At 48.1% G+C, this 26,332-nt stretch overlaps 1 protein-coding gene across 2 annotated transcripts in view; it reads left to right on the forward strand.

Annotated features, from left to right (window-relative positions):
• Positions 1-26,332, forward strand: part of LOC110517470 (SH2B adapter protein 2) — a 65,160-nt gene that overhangs the window by 3,387 nt on the left and 35,441 nt on the right. The window contains exons 2-6 of one of the 2 annotated variants that reach the window (XM_036961376.2): positions 17,195-18,139; positions 22,378-22,485; positions 23,768-23,859; positions 24,179-24,279; positions 24,421-24,582. In XM_036961376.2, coding sequence (XP_036817271.1) covers positions 17,216-18,139; positions 22,378-22,485; positions 23,768-23,859; positions 24,179-24,279; positions 24,421-24,582 — 1,387 coding nt within the window. In that variant the 5' untranslated portion in view covers positions 17,195-17,215. The remainder of the gene's footprint in view (positions 1-17,194; positions 18,140-22,377; positions 22,486-23,767; positions 23,860-24,178; positions 24,280-24,420; positions 24,583-26,332) is intronic. The other variant, XM_036961377.2, reaches the window with a different exon arrangement.

Genomic DNA, 26,332 nt, shown 5'->3' on the forward strand with positions numbered 1-26,332 from the left:
TTAAAGAAATCAACATATATTTTATATTCTTCAAAGTAGCCCCCCTTTGCTTTGATGACAGCTTTGCACTCTCTTGGAATTCTCTCAACCAGATTCACCTGGAATGCTTTTCCAACAGTCTTGCAGAATGTTGTGGTTGCCATGCAGGTTAAGTGTGCCTTGAATTCTAAATAAATTACAGACAGTGTCACCAGCAAAGCACCCCCACATCATCACACCTCCTCCTCCATGCTTCACGGTGGGAACCACACATGCAGAGATCATTCGTTCGCCTACTCTGCATCTCACAAAGACTCGGCAGTTGGAAACAAAAATGTCAAATTTGCATTCATCAGACCAAAGGACAGATTTCCACCTGTCTGAAGTCCATTGCTTGTGTTTCTTGGCCCAAGCAAGTCTCTTCTCCTTATCGGTGTCCTTTAGTAGTGGTTTCTTTGAAGCAATTCGACCATGAAGGCTTGATTCACGTAGTCTCCTCTGAACAGTTGATGTTGAGATGTGTCTGTTACTTGAACTCCGCAATTTCTGAAGGGCAGGTAACTGTAATGAACTTATCCTCTGCAGCAGAGGTAACTCTGGGTCTTCCTTTCCTGTGGCGGTCCTCATGAGAGACAGGTTCATCATAGTGCTTGATGGTTTTTGCGACTGCACTTGAAGTTCTTTAAATTATCCGGATTGACTGACCTTCTTGTCTTAAAGTAATGATGGACTGTCGTTTCTCTTTGCTTATTTGAGCTGTTCTTGCCATAATATGGACTTGGTCTTTTCCCAAATAGACCATCTTCTGTATACCACCCCTACCTAGTCACAACACAACTGATTGGCTCAAACGCATTAAGAAGGAAATAAATTCCACAAATTAACTTTTAACAAGGCACACCTGTTAATTGAAATGCATTCCAGGTAACTACCTCCTGAAGCTGGTTGAGAGAATGCCAAGAGTGTGCAAAGCTGTCATCAAGCCAAAAGTTGGCTACTTTGAAGAATCTCAAATATAAAATATATTTTAATTTGTTTAACACTTGTTGGTTACGACATGATTCCATATGTGATATTTCATAGTTTTGATGTCTTTACTATTATTCTATAATGTAGAAAACAGTTTTTTTTTTAAATAAAGAAAAACCCCTGAAATGAGTAGGTGTGTCCAAACTTTTGACTGATACTGTATGCACATGATAGCACATGGGCTTTAAGGACTATTTCTTTGCCAATTCATGCTTAGCGGTTGTGGCTGCATGTCACAGTCACACAGTAGCCACATAACTTGGTGAACTACAACAAAATGATAGATTTCAGGCATTCACAGCTTACATTTTAAAATGCATTTAGTCTTATTTTACTGTTTAAGGAACCTTGCATTGTTATACATAGATTGCATTTTTGTAAATGTGGCATTTATCTCATGTGGGTTTAAAGGGTTGATAGCACAAAAAACACTCCCTCTGCACAGGATGTAAATTATAATCAAGTAATACTGTTTAATATGATAAATATTAACTTGCATAATATTGTAGTCTATAGTATATATGTATATCTCAAACGATTGGTTTCCGAATATTTTATGAGTAGACAGTAAATCACAGTTGTTTCAATTAAGCCCCAGTGTGCTCCTGTTAAGCCCCGGTGTGCTCCTGTTAAGCCCAGTGTGCTCCTGTTAAGCCCCATTGTGCTCCTGTTAAGCCCAGTGTGCTCCTGTTAAGCCCCATTGTGCTCCTGTTAAGCCCCGGTGTGCTCCTGTTAAGCCCATTGTGCTCCTGTTAAGCCCCGGTGTGCTCCTGTTAAGCCCAGTGTGCTCCTGTTAAGCCCAGTGTGCTCCTGTTAAGCCCAGTGTGCTCCTGTTAAGCCCATAGTGCTCCTGTTAAGCCCATTGTGCTCCTGTTAAGCCCCGGTGTGCTCCTGTTAAGCCCCATTGTGCTCCTGTTAAGCCCCGGTGTGCTCCTGTTAAGCCCCATAGTGCTCCTGTTAAGCCCCATTGTGCTCCTGTTAAGCCCCGGTGTGCTCCTGTTAAGCCCATTGTGCTCCTGTTAAGCCCCTGTGTGCTCCTGTTAAGCCCCGGTGTGCTCCTGTTAAGCCCCGGTGTGCTCCTGTTAAGCCCATTGTGCTCCTGTTAAGCCCCTGTGTGCTCCTGTTAAGCCCCGGTGTGCTCCTGTTAAGCCCCGGTGTGCTCCTGTTAAGCCCATAGTGCTCCTGTTAAGCCCATTGTGCTCCTGTTAAGCCCCGGTGTGCTCCTGTTAAGCCCCATTGTGCTCCTGTTAAGCCCCGGTGTGCTCCTGTTAAGCCCCATTGTGCTCCTGTTAAGCCCCGGTGTGCTCCTGTTAAGCCCATAGTGCTCCTGTTAAGCCCCGGTGTGCTCCTGTTAAGCCCATAGTGCTCCTGTTAAGCCCCGGTGTGCTCCTGTTAAGCCCCGGTGTGCTCCTGTTAAGCCCCGGTGTGCTCCTGTTAAGCCCATAGTGCTCCTGTTAAGCCCCGGTGTGCTCCTGTTAAGCCCCGGTGTGCTCCTGTTAAGCCCCGGTGTGCTCCTGTTAAGCCCCGGTGTGCTCCTGTTAAGCCCCGGTGTGCTCCTGTTAAGCCCCGGTGTGCTCCTGTTAAGTGTGCATTGAAAGACATGGGAATAGTGTGTTGATACCTCTAACATTCAATGAACATTTTTAATTTATTTCAGATTTAAGTTGATTCTAACACAAAACTACAGTTATGCAAATTATGAGCCTTTGCCAAGATAAAAAAAACAATTATAAAACCTCTGTACTCTCTCCAAGTTGTGGACAGGTAGTCATTGACGCAACGAGAGAACAATTAAATCAGGGTTGACGGACAAGAAGACGACTACTCCTGTACTTTTGGATGGAGGCATTGTCCTATTGTTGTCCTTCATTCATCCAGCTGATTCTGTTTTTTGGTTTACACCTGTGTCTTTGAGAGTTGAAACTGTCTTCAGAGGGAGAGTTGAAACTGTCTTCAGAGGGAGAGTTGAAACTGTCTTCAGACGGAGAGTTGAAACTGTCTTCAGAGGGAGAGTTGAAACTGTCTTCAGAGGGAGAGTTGAAACTGTCTTCAGACGGAGAGTTGAAACTGTCTTCAGACGGAGAGTTGAAACTGTCTTCAGAGGGAGAGTTTAAACTGTCTTCAGAGGGAGAGTTGAAACTGTCTTCAGAGGGAGAGTTGAAACTGTCTTCAGAGGGAGAGTTGAAACTGTCTTCAGAGGGAGAGTTGAAACTGTCTTCAGACGGAGAGTTGAAACTGTCTTCAGAGGGAGAGTTTAAACTGTCTTCAGAGGGAGAGTTGAAACTGTCTTCAGAGGGAGAGTTGAAACTGTCTTCAGACGGAGAGTTGAAACTGTCTTCAGAGGGAGAGTTGAAACTGTCTTCAGAGGGAGAGTTTAAACTGTCTTCAGAGGGAGAGTTGAAACTGTCTTCAGAGGGAGAGTTGAAACTGTCTTCAGAGGGAGAGTTGAAACTGTCTTCAGAGGGAGAGTTGAAACTGTCTTCAGAGGGAGAGTTGAAACTGTCTTCAGACGGAGAGTTGAAACTGTCTTCAGAGGGAGAGTTGAAACTGTCTTCAGACGGAGAGTTGAAACTGTCTTCAGAGGGAGAGTTGAAACTGTCTTCAGAGGGAGAGTTGAAACTGTCTTCAGACGGAGAGTTGAAACTGTCTTCAGAGGGAGAGTTGAAACTGTCTTCAGAGGGAGAGTTGAAACTGTCTTCAGACGGGCTTTAGGAAGACGAGTTGAACTAATTAACAACAGAATAGCAGAACAGCAAATGTGAATCAGCTTTGGGCGATAATGAATTTGAAAGCCATACGTTATGGTTTTTATGAATGGCTTCTTATCCACGGAGGAATATTTATTATTTATGACCAACAAATAACACACCTGATTCAACTAATCATGTTTTGATTGAAATCTATGATTAGTTGTTTAGTTGAATCATGTATGTACCAGTACTGGTTGACAAGAACAAAAGCCTACTTCCATATTGATCTCTGTGGATACGATTGGACAAACCCCCCACTGTTATGAGTGATACTTTCAGGATGAATAGACTTGTCAAGTATTTTCTCAAATATTTGATTGTCTTATTAAAGTAAAGTCATACAACTTTACATGAAAAATTAATCTTTAATTTTATAGAAACTTTTCTTACAGAAATTAGGGGCAGTATATGTTAGAAATGTCTAAACTTAGATTTTGGTGGTTTTAAAACGTACACTTACCCTAATACATACACTTACCCTAATACGTGTACCCTAATACGTACACTTCGTCTAATTCACAGAGGAAACCAATGACTTCTGGATCTATTTATGTGTGGTTACATTCTACCCTTGTAGGCCTGTGTGGTTACATTCTACCCTTGTAGGCCTGTGTGGTTACATTCTACCCTTGTAGGCCTGTGTGGTTACATTCTACCCTTGTAGGCCTGTGTGGTTACATTCTACCCTTGTAGGCCTGTGTGGTTACATTCTACCCTTGTAGGCCTGTGTGGTTACATTCTACCCTTGTAGGCCTGTGTGGTTACATTCTACCCTTGTAGGGCCTGTGTGTGAACTGTGATGTGTCTGTGTCGGCCTGTCATGTTTCTTATGTGTCTGGTTGTGTCATTTCCTGCTCATCCCAGCAGTCATTTCCTGTGTTTGTGTGTGTGTGTGTGCGCGCGTGCGTGCGTGTGTGTGTGTGTGGTGTGTGTGTGAGCAGCTAAAATAGTGCTGTTGTATTAATCAACATGATGTACTGAACAGAACATCTCCTTAGAGGACTGGATCATATCACTGCTCACACGTCTCCTGGTCAATGTGTTTAACAGGTTGGAGTTGCCTGTCTGCGCCTCCTGCTCCTCTCTGCTCCTCTCTGCACCTCTCTGCTCCTCTCTGCACCTCTCTGCTCCTCTCTGCGCCTCTCTGCGCCTCTCTGTTCCTCTCTGCTCCTCTCTACGCCTCTCTGCTCCTCTCTGCTCCTCTCTGCTCCTCTCTGCGCCTCTCTGCTCCTCTCTGCACCTCTCTGCTCCTCTCTGCGCCTCTCTGCTCCTCTCTGTGCCTCTCTGTTCCTCTCTGCTCCTCTCTGCGCCTCTCTGCTCCTCTCTGCTCCTCTCTGCGCCTCTCTGCGCCTCTCTGCTCCTCTCTGCTCCTCTCTGCACCTCTCTGCTCCTCTCTGCTCCTCTCTGCACCTCTCTGCTCCTCTCTGCGCCTCCTGCTCCTCTCTGCTCCTCTCTGCGCCTCCTGCTCCTCTCTGCGCCTCCTGCTCCTCGTCTCTTTCCTGTCCATATCTCCTGGGTCAGTTACTATTACCATACTAAAACCACCTTATGAACACACACACACACACACACACACACACACACACACACACACACACACACACACACACACACACACACACACACACACACACACACACACACACGCACCACACACCACACACACACACACACACACACACACACATCTACCGTTGCTGAACTTAAACCACCTGACAGAGATATCAGCCATATCCTCCTGGGAGGTGGAGGGGTGGGGAGAGAGAGGGAGGGGTGGGAGGGTATAGAGAGGGTGAGGGGGGCAGAGAGAGAGGGGTAGAAGTGGGGGGGGTAGAGAGAGAGACTGAATGATCCCTTTAAGGTGCTGTAAATGGTGACTGAATGGTGCAGTGAATGGTACAGTAGGGTTCCTATAGTCTCTTCCATTGTGTCCATTGTCCATTGTGTAGGGTCTTCGGGGAAGGCTCGAGGGTCTAGTCTGTGGAAAAGTGTATTGTGTGTACGTGTGTTTGTATAGAGTGTGTGTGTGTGTGTGTGTGTGTGTGTGTGTCAGGAGCCGCTGTTCAAGGTGGATTAAGGGTCCCTAGCCCCAAGGTCCTGGAGTGGGCCTGTTTTCCCCTCTGTGTCCCCAGTGGCCTCTCCACCTACATATGTACTTACTCATCCACACACACACACACACACACACACACACACACACACACACACACACACACACACACACACACACACACACACACACACACACACACATACATTGTTTTAGCAGCTGGGCCATGGAGCAAAAACATGACCCCTTCTTCTCTCTTCTCTTCTCTTTCCATAGGTTCACAACCCCTCTCTATTTCCATAGGTTCACAACCCCTCTCTCTTTCCATAGGTTCACAACCCCTCTCTCTTTCCATAGGTTCACAACCCCTCTCTCTTTCTCTCTCTCATCTCACAACGCCTCTCTTTCTCTCTCTCATCTCACAACCCCTCTCTCTTTCTCTCTCATCTCACAACCCGCCTCTCTTTCTCTCTCTCATCTCACAACCCCTCTCTCTTTCTCTCTCATCTCACAACCCCTCTCTCTTTCTCTCTCTCATCTCACAACCCCTCTCTCTTTCTCTCTCTCATCTCACAACCCCTCTCTCTTTCTCTCTCATCTCACAACCCCTCTCTCTTTCTCTCTCTCATCTCACAACCCCTCTCTCTTTCTCTCTCTCATCTCACAACCCCTCTCTCTTTCTCTCTCATCTCACAACCCCTCTCTCTTTCTCTCTCTCATCTCACAACCCCTCTCTCTTTCTCTCTCTCATCTCACAACCCCTCTCTCTTTCTCTCTCATCTCACCACCCCTCTCTTTTTCTCTCTCTCATCTCACAACCTTTCTCTTTCTCTCGCCTCATCTCATAACTAAGCGCAAACCAGATGGGATGGTGTATCGCTGCACAATGCTGTGGTAGCCATGCTGGTTAAGTGTGCCTTGAATTCTAAATAAATCACTGACAGTCATTCCAGGTGACTACCTCATGACTACCTCTCTGGTTGAGAGAATGCCAAGAGTGTGCAAAGCTGCATCAAGGCAAAGGGTGGTTACTTTGATGAACCTCAAAAATAAAACATATGTTGATTTGTTTAACACCTTTTTGGTTACTGCATGATTCCATATGTGCTATTTCATAGTGTTGATGTCTTCACTGTTATTCTACAATGTAGAAAATAGTAAAAATAAAGAAAAACCCTTGAATGAGTAGGTGTGTTCAAACTTTTGATTGGTACAGGGTACACATTGTATTGTAGTATCTGGAGACCCTCCGTGTTCAGTATTGTAGTATCTGGAGACCCTCCGTGTTCAGTAGTGTAGTATCTAGGGACCCTCCGTGTTCAGTATTGTAGTATCTGGAGACCCTCCGTGTTCAGTATTGTAGTATCTAGGGACCCTCCGTGTTCAGTATTGTAGTATCTAGGGACCCTCCGTGTTCAGTATTGTAGTATCTAGGGACCCTCCGTGTTCAGTATTGTATTGTAGTATCTAGGGACCCTCCGTGTTCAGTATTGTAGTATCTAGGGACCCTCCGTGTTCAGTATTGTAGTATCTAGGGACCCTCCGTGTTCAGTAGTGGAGTATCTAGGGACCCTCTGTGTTCAGTATTGTAGTATCTAGAGACCCTCCGTGTTCAGTAGTGTAGTATCTAGGGACCCTCCGTGTTCAGTAGTGTAGTATCTAGGGACCCTCCGTGTTCAGTATTGTAGTATCTGGAGACCCTCCGTGTTCAGTATTGTAGTATCTAGGGACCCTCCGTGTTCAGTATTGTAGTATCTAGGGACCCTCCGTGTTCAGTATTGTAGTATCTAGGGACCCTCCGTGTTCAGTATTGTATTGTAGTATCTAGGGACCCTCCGTGTTCAGTATTGTAGTATCTAGAGACCCTCCGTGTTCAGTATTGTATCAGTATCCACTGGGCTCCAGACCTCAAACCCACTGCTTCCACTTCCTCTACAATCTTCTCTGGCTTGAGTTTCATGCTGACTGTGTGTGTGTGTGTGTGTGTGTGTGTGTGTGTGTGTGTGTGTGTGTGTGTGTGTGTGTGTGTGTGTGTGTGTGTGTGTGTGTACAGTGTCTATCCAGTATCTTTTTAGAAAGGCACGTATCCTCTTCTTAACGGAAGGACATGATCTTGAGAAATGCTCCTCGTCATGTTCGCGTTCTGTTTTTAATTTTTGCTGAATGTGTGGAAAGCTGGACCACCCGGATGTTTAAGGAAATGAAAAAAATAGCTGCACTGATATCAGACTGCCTCCCAGCCACTGCACACAACAGTGGGGGTCAGTGCTGTTTAACACGAGGGAGGACTGATGTTTTAATATATTGTTAATGAACACGACCCTTATTTCTATTACAGCACATTGGATGACTGTTATTCGTTTTCCATTCACCCAGTTCAATGTAACAACGGTAGGTTTAGGCTACTTTCACGCTGATGCTAGAATGTTCCCCTGTACCCATCGTGAGGACTTTCAATTGGACAAATTCAGGTAGGTTTATCCCCGTTTCGTTCCGTTTGCTTCCCGTTGAAGAAATGTTTTTCAACGGAATCGGTGGAATGAAGACACCCCCCCCTGATCACTTGCACACAAACACAGTTCACTTTCATAGCAGCCACATACGAACAGCATGATAATTTTTTCCTCGTTGTGGAATTACTTCTCGCGTTCACCGCGCTCTCCTCCTCTGTGGACTTCAGTGCACAACACAACAGTTGTCTGTCACCAGGCGACAAAACCTTTCCAAACCAAATCGTCATACCATAACCGCTAACCGTTAACCGCTAACCGCATAACACACAGCCTACATCGTTGTCACACTATTAGCTAACGTCATAGTCAACATAGTTCTAGTGCCTAACGTGTTAGTAAACCCACTACAATCACACAGGACAGTGTACAGCAAGCAGTTGGATAGCTTTAGCCAGCTAGCTAACATATCATTCCTCTCTGTTGGATAGCCTTAGCCTATACTGACTCACAGAAGAAGCTGCCTAATTATTACAACACTTATCGTTCACCTCTCGATTCAGCTTAATGACACATCTCAAATGAAACCCATGAGACGCCAGTTGTCAACAAGCTAACAGGGAACCTATCAACAAGCTAACAAGGCATCTATCAAGCTAACAGGGAACCTATTAGCTTGACTAACCCATACCCCCGCACATTGACTCGGTACCGGTACCCCCTGTATATAGCCTCATTACTAACCTGTACCCCTCCACATTGACTCGGTACCGGTACCCCCTGTATATAGCCTCCACATTGACTCGGTACCGGTGCCCCCTGTATATAGCCTCATTACTAACCTGTACCCCTCCACATTGACTCGGTACCGATACCCCCTGTATATAGCCTCCACATTGACTCGGTACCGGTGCCCCCTGTATATAGCCTCATTACTAACCTGTACCCCTCCACATTGACTCGGTACCAGTACCCCCTGTATATAGCCTCCACATTGACTCGGTACCGGTACCCCCTGTATATAGTCTCATTACTAACCTGTACCCCTGTATATAGTCTCATTACTAACCTGTACCCCCTGTATATAGTCTCATTACTAACCTGTACCCCTGTATATAGTCTCATTACTAACCTGTACCCCCTGTATATAGTCTCATTACTAACCTGACAATCTCTTTACAGTAGGGGTATAGGCTTTTATGATAATGTAATGATGATAATCTCTTTACAGTAGGAGTATAGGGTAGGCTTTTATGATAATGTAATGCTGATAATCACTTTACAGTAGGGGTGTAGGGTAGGCCTAAAATTATAATGTAATGATGATAATCTCTTTACAGTATGGGTATAGCGTAGGCTTTTATGATAATGTAATGATGATAATCGCTTTACAGTAGGGGTATAGGGTAGGCGTTTATGATGATTTGAGGGCCCACATTCTGGCCCACCTACATTATTTGCTGGACCTACGCTGCTGGCTAGATTATATAATTAATTACATAGGGAGTTACACTGCAATGTCTTCTATTAAACTGGTTTAATGCTGAACATTGAGTCAGGATTACTTTTTTTGTTGAATTGAAACAGACACTAGTGATTTAGAGAACATTAGTTAACTCTACGTATGAACTCTTAATGGGAGGCCTCTCTCATTCAGCTGTGTGTGTGTGTGTGTGTGTGTATGCGCCTGTGTTTGTGTGTGTATATGTGTGTGTGTGCGTGGGCGAGAGTCTCATTCACTAAAACCTCTGAGTCAGGCGTAACCTTGCCTGCTGTGGCTGATACTTCAATAAGAGTATTTCTGTCCTGGCTGCTCTAATCTCTGGTGGGGAGACTGTAGACATTAACACAGTGCTTATCCTTTCACCTTTGCTGCCACACATCCTTCACTGTATGATCTCGAGATTACCTCCCTTCAGAGAGGAATAAGAGGGATTTCACTTAACATGAATCTGTCTGATCGTCTCATCTCCCTCCTCTCCTCCTACCTCCCCCCCTCTCTCTCTCCTCCTCTCATCTCCCTCCTCTCCTCCTACCTCCCCCTCTCTCTCTCTCTCTCCTCCTCTCATCTCCCTCCTCTCCTCCTACCTCCCCTCTCTCTTTCTCTCCTCTCATCTCCCTCCTCTCCTTCTACCTCCCCCTCTCTCCTCTCATCTCCCTCCTCTCCTCCTACCTCCCCCTCTCTCTCTCTCTCCTCCTCTCATCTCCCTCCTCTCCTCCTACCTCCCCTCTCTCTTTCTCTCCTCTCATCTCCCTCCTCTCCTTCTACCTCCCCCTCTCTCCTCTCATCTCCCTCCTCTCCTCCTACCTCCCCCCCTCTCTCTCTCTCTCTCTCTCTCATCCTCTCATCTCCCTCCTCTCCTCCTCCTTCCCTCCACATCCTCTGACATTCCTCTAGATGTGGTTTTATCTCGGGCCCTCTCGGGCCCTCTTGAAAGAGGGTAGGGTAGATGCTTCCTCCAACAGCTGTATGTACTTGGCTGAGAGAGAGAAAGAGAGGTATGAGGAGAGGAGGAGGGGTAGAAAGAGGAGGGGTAGAGAGATGAGTAGAGAAAGGAGGGGAGAGGAGTAGAGAGAGGAGGGAAGAGGAGGAGGAGTGGAGAGAGGAGGGGTAGAGAGAGGAGGGGAGAGGAGTAGAGAGAGGAGGGAAGAGGAGGAGGAGTAGAGAGAGAGGAGCGGAAGAGTAGAAAGAGGAGAGGAGGAGTAGAGAGGAGGGGTAGAATAGAGAGGAGGAGAAGAGGAGGAGTAGAGAGAGGAGGGGTAGAGAGGGGTGGTGTAGAGAGGAGGAGGAGAGAGAGGAAAGGAGGAGTAGAAAGAGAAGGAGAAGCAGACAAAGAGATCAGAGTGATTTCACTCAACATGAATCTGTCTTCTGATTTTCATTTTGTGATCTTCTCTTCCTACCTCCCCCTCTCTCTCTCCTCTCCTCTCATCTCCCTCCTCTCTTCCTACCTCCCCCTCTCTCATCTCCCTCCTGTCCTCCTACCTCCCCCCCTCTCTCTCTCTCCTCTCATCTCCCTCCTCTCTTCCTACCTCCCCCTCTCTCTCCTCTCCCTCCTCTCCTCCTACCCCCCTCTCTCTCTCCTCTCATCTTCCTCCTCTCTTCCTACCTCCCCCTCTCTCTCTCTCTCTCTCTCTCTCTCCTCTCATCTCCCTCCTCTCCTCCTACCTCCCCCTCTCTCCTCTCATCTCCCTCCTCTCCTCCTACCTCCCCCTCTCTCCTCTCATCTCCCGCCTCTCCTGCTACCTCCCCCCCCCTCTCTCTCTCTCTCTCTCTCTCCTCTCATCTCCCTCCTCTCCTCCTACCTCCCCCTCTCTCCGCTCATCTTCCTCCTCTCCTCCTACCTCCCCCTCTCTCCTCTCATCTCCCGCCTCTCCTGCTACCTCCCCCCTCTCTCTCTCTCTCATCTCCCTCCTCTCCTCCTACCTCCCCCTCTCTCCTCTCATCTCCCGCCTCTCCTGCTACCTCCCCCTCTCTCCTCTCATCTCCCGCCTCTCCTGCTACCTCCCCCTCTCTCTTTCTCTCTCATCTCCCTCCTCTCCTCCTACCCCCCCTCCCTCCTCCTTCCCTCCACATCCTCTGACATTCCTCTAGATGTGGTTTTATCTCGGGCGGCATCACAAACATGTTTTTACATCTTGAAATAAGGTGATAGATGGATGGTCCCACCAACAGCTGTATGTACTTGGAGTTTGTCTCATTATCCTTCCCTGGGCTCAGTCTAGGTCCTTGATATGATCTGATTTAATCCAGTTTAGTTGGATCTCTACCACGGGGCTTCAGTGAGGAGAGGAGGAGAAGGGGGAGGAGGGTAGAGCGAGAGAGAGGGTAGAGCGAGAGAGGGTAGAGCGAGAGAGGGTAGAGCGAGAGAGGGTAGCGAGAGAGAGGGTAGAGCGAGAGAGAGGGTAGAGAGAGAGAGCGAGAGGGTAGAGAGAGAGAGACGTGGTAGAGAGAGAGAGGGTAGAGAGAGAGAGAGAGAGAGAGAGAGAGAGAGAGAGAGAGAGAGAGGGTAGAGAGAGAGAGAGAGGGTAGAGAGAGAGAGAGAGAGGGTAGAGAGAGAGAGAGAGAGGGTAGAGAGAGAGATAGGGTAGAGAGAGAGAGACGTGGTAGAGAGAGAGAGGGTAGAGAGAGAGAGAGAGAGGGTAGAGAGAGAGAGAGGGTAGAGAGAGAGAGAGAGGGTAGAGAGAGAGAGAGAGAGGGAGCTTGGGCACAGAACTGCAGACTTGTTTCGGGAATCAGAGGGGGAGAGATGTGCACTAAACCTGTGTAACAAGATTCTGTTTTTGAAAATGACAAGATGCTGCACAGACAGTCGAGGTGATGGAGTGGAACTGTGTGTGTACGGCTCCTCTCTCCACCTGGATTGTAAGTGTAACTTTGTGTGGGTTGGAGAAATCAGGACTGCTCAAATCCAACACAAATTACAAGCAGCACTTAATAACAAAATTACCCCTAAACCAGTGGGTCAAAATCTCCACCTTCAGTCTGCATAGAGCTCCCTCAGTACAGACCTCTACCTACAGTCTGCATAGAGCCCCCTCAGTACAGACCTCTACCTACAGTCTGCATAGAGCCCCCTCAGTACAGACCTCTACCTACAGTCTGCATAGAGCCTCCTCAGTACAGACCTCTACCTACAGTCTGCATAGAGCCGCCTCAGTACAGACCTCTACCTTCAGACTGCATAGAGCCCCCTCAGTACAGACCTCTACCTTCAGCCTGCATAGAGCCCCCTCAGTACAGACCTCTACCTACAGTCTGCATAGAGCCCCCTCAGTACAGACCTCTACCTACAGTCTGCATAGAGCCCCCTCAGGACAGACCTCTACCTACAGTCTGCATAGAGCCCCCTCAGTTCAGACCTCTACCTACAGTCTGCATAGAGCCTCCTCAGTACAGACCTCTACCTACAGTCTGCATAGAGCCTCCTCAGTACAGACCTCTACCTACAGTCTGCATAGAGCCTCCTCAGTACAGACCTCTACCTACAGTCTGCATAGAGCCGCCTCAGTACAGACCTCTACCTTCAGACTGCATAGAGCCCCCTCAGTACAGACCTCTACCTTCAGCCTGCATAGAGCCCCCTCAGTACAGACCTCTACCTACAGTCTGCATAGAGCCCCCTCAGTACAGACCTCTACCTACAGTCTGCATAGAGCCCCCTCAGGACAGACCTCTACCTACAGTCTGCATAGAGCCCCCTCAGTTCAGACCTCTACCTTCAGTCTGCATAGAGCCCCCTCAGTACAGACCAGAGTACTGGACAGCTTTGTGACATCAAATGGACTTTGGTGGTCAAGATGTGTTGGTATCTGTACTGATGGCACAAGATCCATGACAGGGAGACTCCCGACGCCAATTGGGTCCACTGCAGCATCCACCGAGAGGCTCTTGCTGCCAAGGGAATTCCTGACAGCTTGAAAGACGTTTTGGACTCTACAGTCGTGGCCAAAAGTTTTAAGAATGACACAAATATTAATTTTCACAAAGTCTGCTGCCTCAGTTTGTATGATGGCAATATGCATATACTACAGAATGTTATGAAGAGGGATCAGGGGAATTGCAATTAATTGCAAAGTCCCTCTTTGCCATGCAAATAAACTGAATCCCCCAAAAACATTTCCACTGCATTTCAGCCCTGCCACAAAAGGACCAGCTGACATCATGTCAGTGATTCTCTTGTTAACACAGGTGTGAGTGATGACGAGGACAAGGCTGGAGATCACTCTGTCATGCTGATTGAGTTGGAATAACAGACTGGAAGCTTCAAAAGGAGGGTGGTGCATGGAATCATTGTTCTTCCCCTGTCAACCATGGTTACCTGCAAGGAAACACGTGCCGTCATCATTGCTTTGCACAAAAAGGGCTTCACAGGCAAGGATATTGCTGCCAGTAAGATTGCACCTAAATAAACCATTTATCGGATCATCAAGAACTTCAAGGAGAGTGGTTGAATTGTTGTGAAGAAGGCTTCAGGGCGCTCAAGAAAGTCCAGCAAGCGCCAGGACCGTCTCCTAAAGTTGATTCAGCTGCGGGATCGGGGCACCACCAGTGCAGAGCTCGCTCAGGAATGGCAGCAGGCAGGTGTGAGTGCATCTGCACACACAGTGAGGCAAAGACTTTTGGAGGATGGCCTGGTGTCAAGAAGGGCAGCAAAGAAGCCACTTCTCTCCAGGAAAAACATCAGGGACAGACTGATATTCTGCAAAAGGTACAGGGATTGGACTGCTGAGAACTGGGGTGAAGTCATTTTCTCTGATGAATCCCCTTTCCGATTGATTGGGGCATCCGGAAAAAAGCTTGTCCGGAGAAGACCAGGTGAGCGCTACCATCAGTCCTGTGTCATGCCAACAGTAAAGCATCCTGAGACCATTCATGTGTGGGGTGGCTTCTCAGCCAAGGGAGTGGGCTCACTCACAATTTTGCCTAAGAATACAGCCATGAACAAAGAATGGTACCAACACATCCTCCGAGAGCAACTTCTCCATCCAGGAACAGGTTGGTGACAAACAATGCCTTTTCCAGCATGATGGAGCACCTTGCCATAAGGCAAAGTGATAACTAAGTGGCTCGGGGAATAAAACATAGATATTTTGGATCCATGGCCAGGAAACTCCCCAGACCTTAATCCCATTGAGAACTTGTGGTCAATCCTCAAGAGGCAGGTGGACAAACAAAAACCAACAAATTTTGACAAAGTCCAAGCATTGATTATGCAAGAATGGGCTGCCATCAGTCAGGATGTGGCCCAGAAGTTAATTGACAGCATGCCAGGGCGGATTGCAGAGGTCTTGAAAAAGAAGGGTCAACACTGCAAATATTAACTTTTTGCATCAACTTCATGTAATTGTCAATAAAAACCTTTGACACTTATGAAATGCTTGTAATTATACTTCAGTATTCCATAGTAACATCTGACAAAAATATCTAAAGACACTGAAGCAGCAAACTTTGTGGAAATTAATATTTGTCATTCTCAAAACTTTTCACCACGACTGTGGATTTGAACCTTTCAGTTACTGGGCCAAACGGGCTTAACCGCTAGGCTACCTGGAGAGATGGGTTTGTGATCCGATGTGGCTCAGCCTGGGCCTGGGAGGGAGGGAGGGAGTTAGGGAGGGAGGGAGGAAGGGAGGGAGAGGAAATAGGGAGGGAGGGGGGGAGGGAGGGAGGGAAGAAGGAGGGAGTTAGGGAAGGAGGGTGGAAGGGAGGGAGTTAGGGAGGGAAGGAGGGAGGGAGTTAGGGAGGGAGGGAGGGAGTTAAGGAGGGAGGGAGGGAGTTAGGGAGGGAGAGAGTTAGGGAGGGAGGGAGATGAAAGAGGGAGGGAGGGAGGGATAGGGCTGAGTCATACTCCCAGTGAGGCAGAGAGAGATGGAAGGATGAGAGAGGGATGAGTGTCTTCCTTAAGAGAGTGGGAACAAGGCGGCCACTGTCACATTGATTTACAGGGATAACAACTCATGCAGGCTGCCTACAGGCAGAGGAAAAAGAGGGAGGTAGAGCAGGAGCAGGAGGAATTATAGATTTCTAGCTGACAAACGGATAGTTCTTTATATCTTTCTAAATTCCTCTTCAATTGGATTGTTGCGCTCGAGTCCAAACCAAACACTGCTACAAACGTAAATGGATACAGATTTATTTTTGATTCGCTGAACACAGCACGATTAAAAAAAAATGATTTAAAAGGAAATAATTTTCTCCAGATTGCGTCTGGCTTTAGTCATGTCCTTGGTCAACTCCCTCTTCACAACAGATGATGTCATCTGGTACGAGCCATGTGATTGGGACAGTGGTGGAAAAAGTAGCCAAAACTCACACTGTAGTAAAAGTAAAGATACCTTAATAGAAAATGAAGTCACCCAGTATGAAATACTACTCGAGTAAAAGTCTAAAAGTATTTGGTTTTAAAATATACTTAAGTATAAAAAGTAAAAGTAATTACTAAAATATACTTAAGTATAAAAAGTAAAAGTATGAATAATTTTTTTATTCCTTTTATTAAGCAAAACATGTTTTTATTTAATTTATTTTATTTACGGATAACCAGAGGCTCCAACATTCCAACAAACGAAGCACGTGTGTTTAGTGTGGTCAGAGGCAGAAGGGAAGACCAGGGATGATGTGTTGATAAGCGTGTACATTAGACCATTTTCCTGTCCTGCTCAGCATTCAAAATGTAACTCTTGTTTGTCAGGCAAAACGTGTGGAGTAAAAAAGTACATTATTTTCTATAGGAATGTAGTGAAGTAAAAAAAATAAAAGTATTCTAAAATATAAATAGCAAAGAGCAGATACACAACAACAACAACAACAAAACGACTTAAATAAGTACTTTAAGGTATTTTTACTTAAAATATTTTACACCACTAGATGATGATGTATGTCAGTGTAGCAGGGCTGTGGGGAGAGATCGTTCTTCCACAGAGAGAGAAGGACTGGGCCTGTCGCCTGTCGCCTCTATTTAGGGAAATGACAAAACACAATCTCCCAGCCTCAGAAGTCTTGTTTCGTTCCCACATCTTCTGTGGTTCACACGACACACGTTTTCCCACACAGAGACTGTTATTCTGTTGGCGCTGTCCTTTGTAAATCCTAGGATCCCACACATTCTCACTGTAATGTCTCTTTCCTTGCTATTGGTGACACACACACACACACACACACGCACACGCACACGCACACGCACACACACACGCACACGCACACGCACACGCACACACACACACACACACAGACAGAATGTTAGCAGGGCTTGGTTAGCACACTCTCTAACATGTCTAGCAGGGCATGGTGATGAACCCCCCACACTCTCTAACATGTCTCTCTCTCTGTCTTTCCTTCTGTCACCTCTCTCAGGCGGGTTGGCATGGTGATGAACCCCCCACACTCTCTAACATGTCTCTCTCTCTATCTTTCCTTCTGTCACCTCCCTCAGGCGGGTTGGCATGGCCCAGTGATGAACGGAGCTGCGGTGCCCGGCAGCCCGGAGTTCTCCTCCTCGTGCCCGCTGCCCGACTGGCGAGAGTTCTGCGAGCTTCATGCCCGTGCCTCCGCCTCCGACTTTGCCCACAAGTTCCGCCGCTTCCTGACGGAGAACCCGTGCTACGACGCCCCGGGCGCCGACGGCAGCTTCTCGCAGCACTTCGCCAGACACTTCCTGGAGTGTTTTTCTGCTGCTGTCACCCAGGCCAGGGACCACCAGGCCTCGCTCTTGCCAGGGGACGACGGCTCCAACGCTCCCCCCAAATACAGCATCGTTCCCTTCCTGGGGATCCAGGGCTGCCTTCTGCCCTACGGACACAACGACCTCTATCAGCGGCGCAAGGACGCCGGTGCCTCCAGCGAGTCCCTGGACAGTATGGACAGTGGAGGTTTAGGACTAGAAGGGATAGGAGGAGGTAGTTCCTCCTCTATGGCCACCTCCCGCACCCCTCAGCCCTCCCACAAACCCTCTGCTCTGGGCCAGTCACGCAGCTCAGAGGATGTGTCTGTGGGACACCCCAAGGCCCGCTTCAAGAAGGGATTCTCTCTGAGGAACATGAGTCTGTGTGTGGTGGGCGGGGTAAAGGAGATCTGGCACCGCCACGCCTCCCCTGAACCAGACCCCGTAGTGGGGTCCGGAGGGGTCAGACGGGTCAACGGAGGAGGGGAGCCAGGTGGGGACCGATGGTCCCAGAGACTGCGTCTTCCCAGGGGGTCTCAGGGGCACAAGGCTGAGCTGCTGGAGATCCAGAGAGAGGGGGCTCTGCGTTACATGGTAGCTGATGATACTAACTGTATAGGTGTGCCTCAGTGGCAGAAGTGTAGGTTGCTGCTGAGGAAGACCAGGAGGGACGAAGGGGGTGACAAGTTCCTGTTGGAGTTCTATGTGCCACCCAAGGTAGAGTTACAGTATAAGGACGTGGACACACACACACAGACACACACATAAAAAGTATATGTCTATGATCACTGGCTCTGGCCTTAAGGTAACAAAATAAGACTCTGCCTTGATACCAGAGGGCCCCAAGGAGAGATGGGGGTCGGGGGGGGGGGGGGGGGGGAGTAGAGAGAGAGAGTAAAGAGAGAGACAGAGAGAGAGAGAGAGACAAATAGAGAGAGACAAAGAGAGAGAGAGAGAGAGAGACAAAGAGAGAGAGAGAGAGAGAGAGAGAGAGAGAGAGTAGAGAGAGAGAGACCTTTCTGAAGGATGCATTAGGCAGTTTGGGAGGGAGCTGACTGAGGAAACACACCCATGAACACGTGGCTTTATGGGGAGAGATATGAGTGGATGTAGCCATATAGAGGGATTTCCATGGATGTTAGATTCGACATGACACCGAGCAGCGGTTCTTCATCCTGGTCCTTTGGGACCCAAAGTGGGGCACATTTGAGTTTTTTGCCCCTAGCAACTATCAGGTGTGTCGTTGCTAGGGGCCCCAGAACCAGGATGAAGAGACAACGACGTAGAGGGATGTGTTATATATGGATCGTTATTCTGGATCTGAGGAAATACTTTGGAAAGAGAAATGAGGATATTGAATATGATGACACAATGGGTTGTTTCACATCTTCTGGAACTGTGTGTTTCTCCAAACGCATTTTTTTTTTGCTATTAAGTAGAAGTTGCCTTGCAATCCTGAAACTGACGCTCACTTCTTGTTGTGATCCAAGGTCCACTGACTAATGATCATGTGTTCCCTAAAAGACCTGCATGTCTCAACAGACTAATGATCATGTGTTCCCTAAAAGACCTGCATGTCTCAACAGAGTAATGGGCATGTGTTCCCTAAAAAACCTGCATGTCTCAACAGAGTAATGACCATGTGTTCCCTAAAAAACCTGCATGTCTCAACGGACTAATGACCATGTGTTCCCTAAAAGACCTGCATGTCTCAACAGAGTAATGGGCATGTGTTCCCTAAAAAACCTGCATGTCTCAACAGAGTAATGACCATGTGTTCCCTAAAAAACCTGCATGTCTCAACGGACTAATGACCATGTGTTCCCTAAAAAACCTGCATGTCTCAACGGACTAATGATCATGTGTTCCCTAAAAGACCTGCATGTCTCAACAGAGTAATGGGCATGTGTTCCCTAAAAAACCTGCATGTCTCAACGGACTAATGATCATGTGTTCCCTAAAAGACCTGCATGTCTCAACAGAGTAATGGGCATGTGTTCCCTAAAAAACCTGCATGTCTCAACAGAGTAATGACCATGTGTTCCCTAAAAAACCTGCATGTCTCAACGGACTAATGACCATGTGTTCCCTAAAAAACCTGCATGTCTCAACAGAGTAATGACCATGTGTTCCCTAAAAAACCTGCATGTCTCAACAGAGTAATGACCATGTGTTCCCTAAAAAACCTGCATGTCTCAACGGACTAATGACCATGTGTTCCCTAAAAAACCTGCATGTCTCAACAGAGTAATGGGCATGTGTTCCCTAAAAAACCTGCATGTCTCAAAAGAGTAATGACCATGTGTTCCCTAAAAAACCTGCATGTCTCAAAAGAGTAATGACCATGTGTTCCCTAAAAAACCTGCATGTCTCAACAGAGTAATGACCATGTGTTCCCTAAAAAACCTGCATGTCTCAACAGAGACTCAGAAGTGACTGCTTCACTAAGGCTATCAGGGCCTGTTTTATTTTTATAAAAAGTCTGTTAAGTCCGTTAAGAACAAATTCTTCTTGACAATGACGACCTACCAGGGAACAGTGGGTTAACTGCCTTGTTCAAGGGCAAAATTACCTTGTCAGCTCGGGGATTTGATCTAGCAACATTTCAGTTACTGGCCCAACGCACTAACCACTAAGCTACCTGCCTCCCCTTTAACCACTAGGCTACCTGCCGCCCCTCTAACCACTAGGCTACCTGCTTCTAACCACTAGGCTACCTGCCGCCCCTCTAACCACTAGGCTACCTGCCGCCCCTCCAACCACTAGGCTACCTGCCGCCCCTCTAACCACTAGGCTACCTGCCGCCCCTGTATCGACAAAGCCTCTCAGAGTAGGAGTGCTGGTCTGGCATCTGTTTAGACTTTTAGATCAGAATGAATTATATTTTGTTTGGACAGATCCTAGATCAGCACTTCTACAATGAGAGGATATGAGGTCCAGGTTCTCACAAAGCCAAAGCTCTGTAGAGTCAACAGTGGCAATGAGACTGAATGTCTGAGTCATAAAGTCTCACTTCTGCCTTGCCTGGGCTTGTCCTGCCTGTCTGCCTGGGCTTGTCCGGATACCCTGCCTCTGCTTCATGCCTCGTCAGCACACCATCTATCTCCCAGCAGGCAGACAGGCAGACAGGCAGACAGACAGACAGACAGACAGACAGACAGACAGACAGACAGACAGACAGACAGACAATGGGAGGAGAGAACACGCACTACTCTGTTATACAGTACACTGGTTCAGCAGGCCTGTCTCATAACAAGACTAAAGAGGCCGAACAGACAGACAGACAGACTATGGGAGGAGAGAACACGTCTCTCTGTCTCTCTGTTATACAGTACACTGGTTCAGCAGGCCTGTCTCATAACAAGACTAAAGAGGCCGAACAGACAGACAGACAGACTATGGGAGGAGAGAACACGTCTCTCTGTCTCTCTGTTATACAGTACACTGGTTCAGCAGGCCTGTCTCATAACAAGACTAAAGAGGCCGAACAGACAGACAGACAGACTATGGGAGGAGAGAACACGTCTCTCTGTCTCTCTGTTATACAGTACACTGGTTCAGCAGGCCTGTCTCATAACAAGACTAAAGAGGCCGAACAGACAGAGGACCAATAGCTGCAGTCAAAAGGCTCCCTTCTCTCCTCTTTGGAGATGTTGCCTTATCCCATAGAGGTATCGGGGTGAGCTAAGTCTCCTCCATGGTACTTTTATCAATCCAGTCAGATGAAATGAGTGGAACCATTTTCCAGGTACAGTTTTTGAATGGTGTCGGGTTCTTCTTGACTGTTGCCAAGGATGTGATGTGATGTCAGTTGGGGCAAGAAGAACATGAAATATCCCTTTAGATACAGGAAGTGACCTTTGATATTCTTCCCCCAGAGATGAGCTGAGTGGAGGACTCAGGACAGCTAGTCAGTCATACAGGGAGATGAGATGAGTGGAGGACTCAGGACAGCGAGTCAGTCATACAGGGAGATGAGCTGAGTGGAGGACTCAGGACAGCTAGTCAGTCGTACAGGGAGATGAGCTGAGTGGAGGACTCAGGACAGCTAGTCAGTCACACAGGGAGATGAGCTGAGTGGAGTGGAGGACTCAGGACAGCTAGTCAGTCGTACAGGGAGATGAGCTGAGTGGAGGACTCAGGACAGCTAGTCAGTCACACAGGGAGATGAGCTGAGTGGAGGACTCAGGACAGCTAGTCAGTCACACAGGGTGATGAGCTGAGTGGAGGACTCAGGACAGCTAGTCAGTCACACAGGGAGATGAGCTGAGTGGAGGACTCAGGACAGCTAGTCAGTCGTACAGGGAGATGAGCTGAGTGGAGGACTCAGGACAGCTAGTCAGTCACACAGGGAGATGAGCTGAGTGGAGGACTCAGGACAGCTAGTCAGTCACACAGGGAGATGAGCTGAGTAGAGGACTCAGGACAGCTAGTCAGTCGTACAGGGAGATGAGCTGAGTGGAGGACTCAGGACAGCTAGTCAGTCACACAGGGTGATGAGCTGAGTGGAGGACTCAGGACAGCTAGTCAGTCGTACAGGGAGATGAGCTGAGTGGAGTGGAGGACTCAGGACAGCTAGTCAGTCACACAGGGAGATGAGCTGAGTGGAGGACTCAGGACAGCTAGTCAGTCGTACAGGGAGATGAGCTGAGTGAAGTGGAGGACTCAGGACAGCTAGTCTGTCATACAGGGAGATGAAGATGAAGAGCAGTCAGATCAACTGATAAACCTCTACGACAATACCTACACACACACACACACACACACACACACACACACACACACACACACACACACACAGACAGACAGAGCACTTTTTAATTGAAATCTAAAAGGATTGGGATGTGTGTGTGTGTGTGTGTGTGTGTGTGTGTGTGTGTGTGTGTGTGTGTGTGTGTGTGTGTGTGTGTGTGTGTGTGTGTGTGTGTGTGTGTGTGTGTGTGTGTGTCCAACAGTCATCAAAGCCAAAGGTGAGCATCCCTCTGTCTGCCATCGTGGAGGTGAGGACCACCATGCCCCTGGAGATGCCTGACAGAGACAACACCTTCGTCCTGAAGGTAAGGGTAAGAAATCATCACACAACATTACCCTGTCTTCTCCCTGTTCTGTTCTCTCACAACATTACCCTGTCTTCTCCATTGTTCTGTTCTCTCACAACATTACCCTGTCTTCTCCCTGTTCTGTTCTCTCACAACATTACCCTGTCTTCTCCCTGTTCTGTTCTCTCACAACATTACCCTGTCTTCTCCCTGTTCTGTTCTCTCACAACATTACCCTGTCTTCTCCATTGTTCTGTTCTCTCACAACATTACCCTGTCTTCTCCCTGTTCTGTTCTCACAACATTACCCTGTCTTCTCTCTGTTCTGTTCTCTCACAACATTACCCTGTCTTCTCTCTGTTCTGTTCTCTCACAACACAACCCTGTCTTCTCCCTGTTCTGTTCTCTCACAACATTACCCTGTCTTCTCCCTGTTCTGTTCTCTCACAACACAACCCTTTCTCTCTCTGTTCTGTTCTCTCACAACATTACCCTGTCTTCTCCCTGTTCTGTTCTCTCACAACATTACACTGTCTTCTCCCTGTTCTGTTCTCTCACAACATTACTCTGTCTTCTCCCTGTTCTACCTCTCACAACATTACCCTGTCTTCTCCCTGTTCTGTTCTCTCACAACATTACTCTGTCTTCTCCCTGTTCTGTTCTCTCACAACATTACCCTGTCTTCTCCCTGTTCTGTTCTCTCACAACATTACTCTGTCTTCTCCCTGTTCTGTTCTCTCACAACATTACTCTGTCTTCTCCCTGTTCTGTTCTCTCACAACATTACTCTGTCTTCTCCCTGTTCTGTTCTCTCACAACATTACCCTGTCTTCTCCCTGTTCTGTTCTCTCACAACATTACTCTGTCTTCTCCCTGTTCTGTTCTCTCACAACATTACCCTGTCTTCTCCCTGTTCTGTTCTCTCACAACATTACTCTGTCTTCTCCCTGTTCTGTTCTCTCACAACATTACTCTGTCTTCTCCCTGTTCTGTTCTCTCACAACATTACCCTGTCTTCTCCCTGTTCTGTTCTCTCACAACATTACTCTGTCTTCTCCCTGTTCTGTTCTCTCACAACATTACCCTGTCTTCTCCCTGTTCTGTTCTCTCACAACATTACTCTGTCTTCTCCCTGTTCTGTTCTCTCACAACATTACCTTATAGACACGACTACCTGACCCAACAAAACCAAACTAACTGCCTACTTCTCTTTCTTGCAGTGTGTTCAGAAGTCTGTCTGGCTCTCCTCTGGACTCACAAACAGTAACTGTTATATTCTGTGGTTTGGTGTGTTTTCTCTCCACAGGTGGAAAATGGAGGTGAATATATCTTGGAGACCATCGACTCGCTGCAAAAAAACTCCTGGGTGTCTGACATCCAGGACTGCATGGACCCTGGGTAAATGGAGGGATAAATATTTACTGTTCTCTAAGGAGGGAGGGAGGGAACAGCTCACAGTCAATTAATCACCCTGTAAGAGAGTTTTTGACAGATCCCCCCCCCCCCCCCCCCCCCCCCCCCCTCTCACACTATTTCACGCTGAGTTCTTCTGGTACAGTGAGTTTGTCTGTTCAGTCACGGCGTGTTTTTTGGACGGCCGTAAACAGACATACATTGTGTGTGTGTGTGTGTGTGTGTGTGTGTGTGTGTGTGTGTGTGTGTGTGTGTGTGTGTGTGTGTGTGTGTGTGTGTGTGTGTGTGTGTGTGTGTGGCACAGGGACAGTGGAGATGACATTGAGCTGGCGTCATGTCCCAACGGCCAGGCGTCTAAAGAGTTCTCCATGGTGGCCTCCTGCAGCTGTGAGCTTCTGTCAGAGGGTGAGACAAACAAACACACACACACACTCGTAACCTAACCTCACACATTGCCTTTTGAGAGGAAATGGATGTGCTGTCAATCTGGCTGTCGTGTAATGTTGTGTCGTGTTACGTAGAGTATGTTATGTTGTTTGTGTCCAGGTGTCCATCGTGTCCCTGACAGATCCTGTGGCTCAGCAGCAGCACTGTATAGCGCCCCCTCTGTCCACTGCAGAGAACTACCCTTCACCCAGCACCCTTCCCATGTTCCACTGGAGCGTTTCCTCCAGTGCCCAGAGGCCCAGGGGAAAAGCCCCGCCACAGGTAAGAGGAACTGTAGGCTCGGCTGGTAGGGAGCGCTTGCAATGGCAGGATAGTGTGTTCGATTCCCGGGTCCGCCCGAAACATCAACTGTACGCACGTATGACTGTCGTTTTTTGGATAAAACCAGGTGTGAATGTAAATAAATAGCAGGGGATTAGGCCGTACCTGTAAACACCTGACAATTATTAAAACAAAATGTCAAGAAAACTGTCGGCCATTACACCACGTTATCATTACCGCTTGTCATAGGCGTGACACGCGCGGACGGAATGGACTTGACAACGAGTGGCCTACTCTTCAAAACATAGAAGTTTGGCCAAGGCAGAGATGAGTTGCCCACATCGAGACACGGTCGGACTGCAGTGGACACGTTCAAGCCGGGCGGAGGCGGCAGGGTAGCCTAGTGGTTAGAGTGTAGAGGAGGCAGGGTAGCCTAGTGGTTAGAGTGTAGAGGAGGCAGGTAGCCTAGTGGTTAGAGTGTAGAGGTGGCAGGGTAGCCTAGTGGTTAGAGTGTAGAGGCGGCAGGGTAGCCTAGTGGTTAGAGTGTAGAGGCGGCAGGGTAGCCTAGTGGTTAGAGTGTAGAGGCGGCAGGGTAGCCTAGTGGTTAGAGTGTAGAGGCGGCAGGGTAGCCTAGTGGTTAGAGTGTAGAGGCGGCAGGGTAGCCTAGTGGTTAGAGTGTAGAGGCGGCAGGGTAGCCTAGTGGTTAGAGTGTAGAGGCGGCAGGGTAGCCTAGTGGTTAGAGTGTAGAGGAGGCAGGGTAGCCTAGTGGTTAGAGTGTAGAGGCGGCAGGGTAGCCTAGTGGTTAGAGTGTAGAGGCGGCAGGGTAGCCTAGTGGTTAGAGTGTAGAGGCGGCAGGGTAGCCTAGTGGTTAGAGTGTAGAGGAGGCAGGGTAGCCTAGTGGTTAGAGTGTAGAGGTGGCAGGGTATCCTAGTGGTTAGAGTGTAGAGGCGGCAGGGTAGCCTAGTGGTTAGAGTGTAGAGGTGGCAGGGTAGCCTAGTGGTTAGAGTGTAGAGGTGGCAGGGTAGCCTAGTGGTTAGAGTGTAGAGGAGGCAGGGTAGCCTAGTGGTTAGAGTGTAGAGGCGGCAGGGTAGCCTAGTGGTTAGAGTGTAGAGGTGGCAGGGTAGCCTAGTGGTTAGAGTGTAGAGGCGGCAGGGTAGCCTAGTGGTTAGAGTGTAGAGGTGGCAGGGTAGCCTAGTGGTTAGAGTGTAGAGGTGGCAGGGTAGCCTAGTGGTTAGAGTGTAGAGGTGGCAGGTAGCCTAGTGGTTAGAGTGTAGAGGTGGCAGGGTAGCCTAGTGGTTAGAGTGTAGAGGCGGCAGGGTAGCCTAGTGGTTAGAGTGTAGAGGCGACAGGGTAGCCTAGTGGTTAGAGTGTAGAGGAGGCAGGGTAGCCTAGTGGTTAGAGTGTAGAGGTGGCAGGTAGCCTAGTGGTTAGAGTGTAGAGGTGGCAGGGTAGCCTAGTGGTTAGAGTGTAGAGGCGGCAGGGTAGCCTAGTGGTTAGAGTGTAGAGGCGGTAGGGTAGCCTAGTGGTTAGAGTGTAGAGGTGGCAGGGTAGCCTAGTGGTTAGAGTGTAGAGGCGGTAGGGTAGCCTAGTGGTTAGAGTGTAGAGGAGGCAGGTAGCCTAGTGGTTAGAGTGTAGAGGCGACAGGGTAGCCTAGTGGTTAGAGTGTAGAGGAGGCAGGGTAGCCTAGTGGTTAGAGTGTAGAGGTGGCAGGTAGCCTAGTGGTTAGAGTGTAGAGGCGGTAGGGTAGCCT

The sequence above is a fragment of the Oncorhynchus mykiss genome, chromosome 24 (assembly GCF_057628025.1).
Source record: "Oncorhynchus mykiss isolate SJ-2025 chromosome 24, ASM5762802v1, whole genome shotgun sequence".
NCBI lineage: Eukaryota > Metazoa > Chordata > Actinopteri > Salmoniformes > Salmonidae > Oncorhynchus > Oncorhynchus mykiss.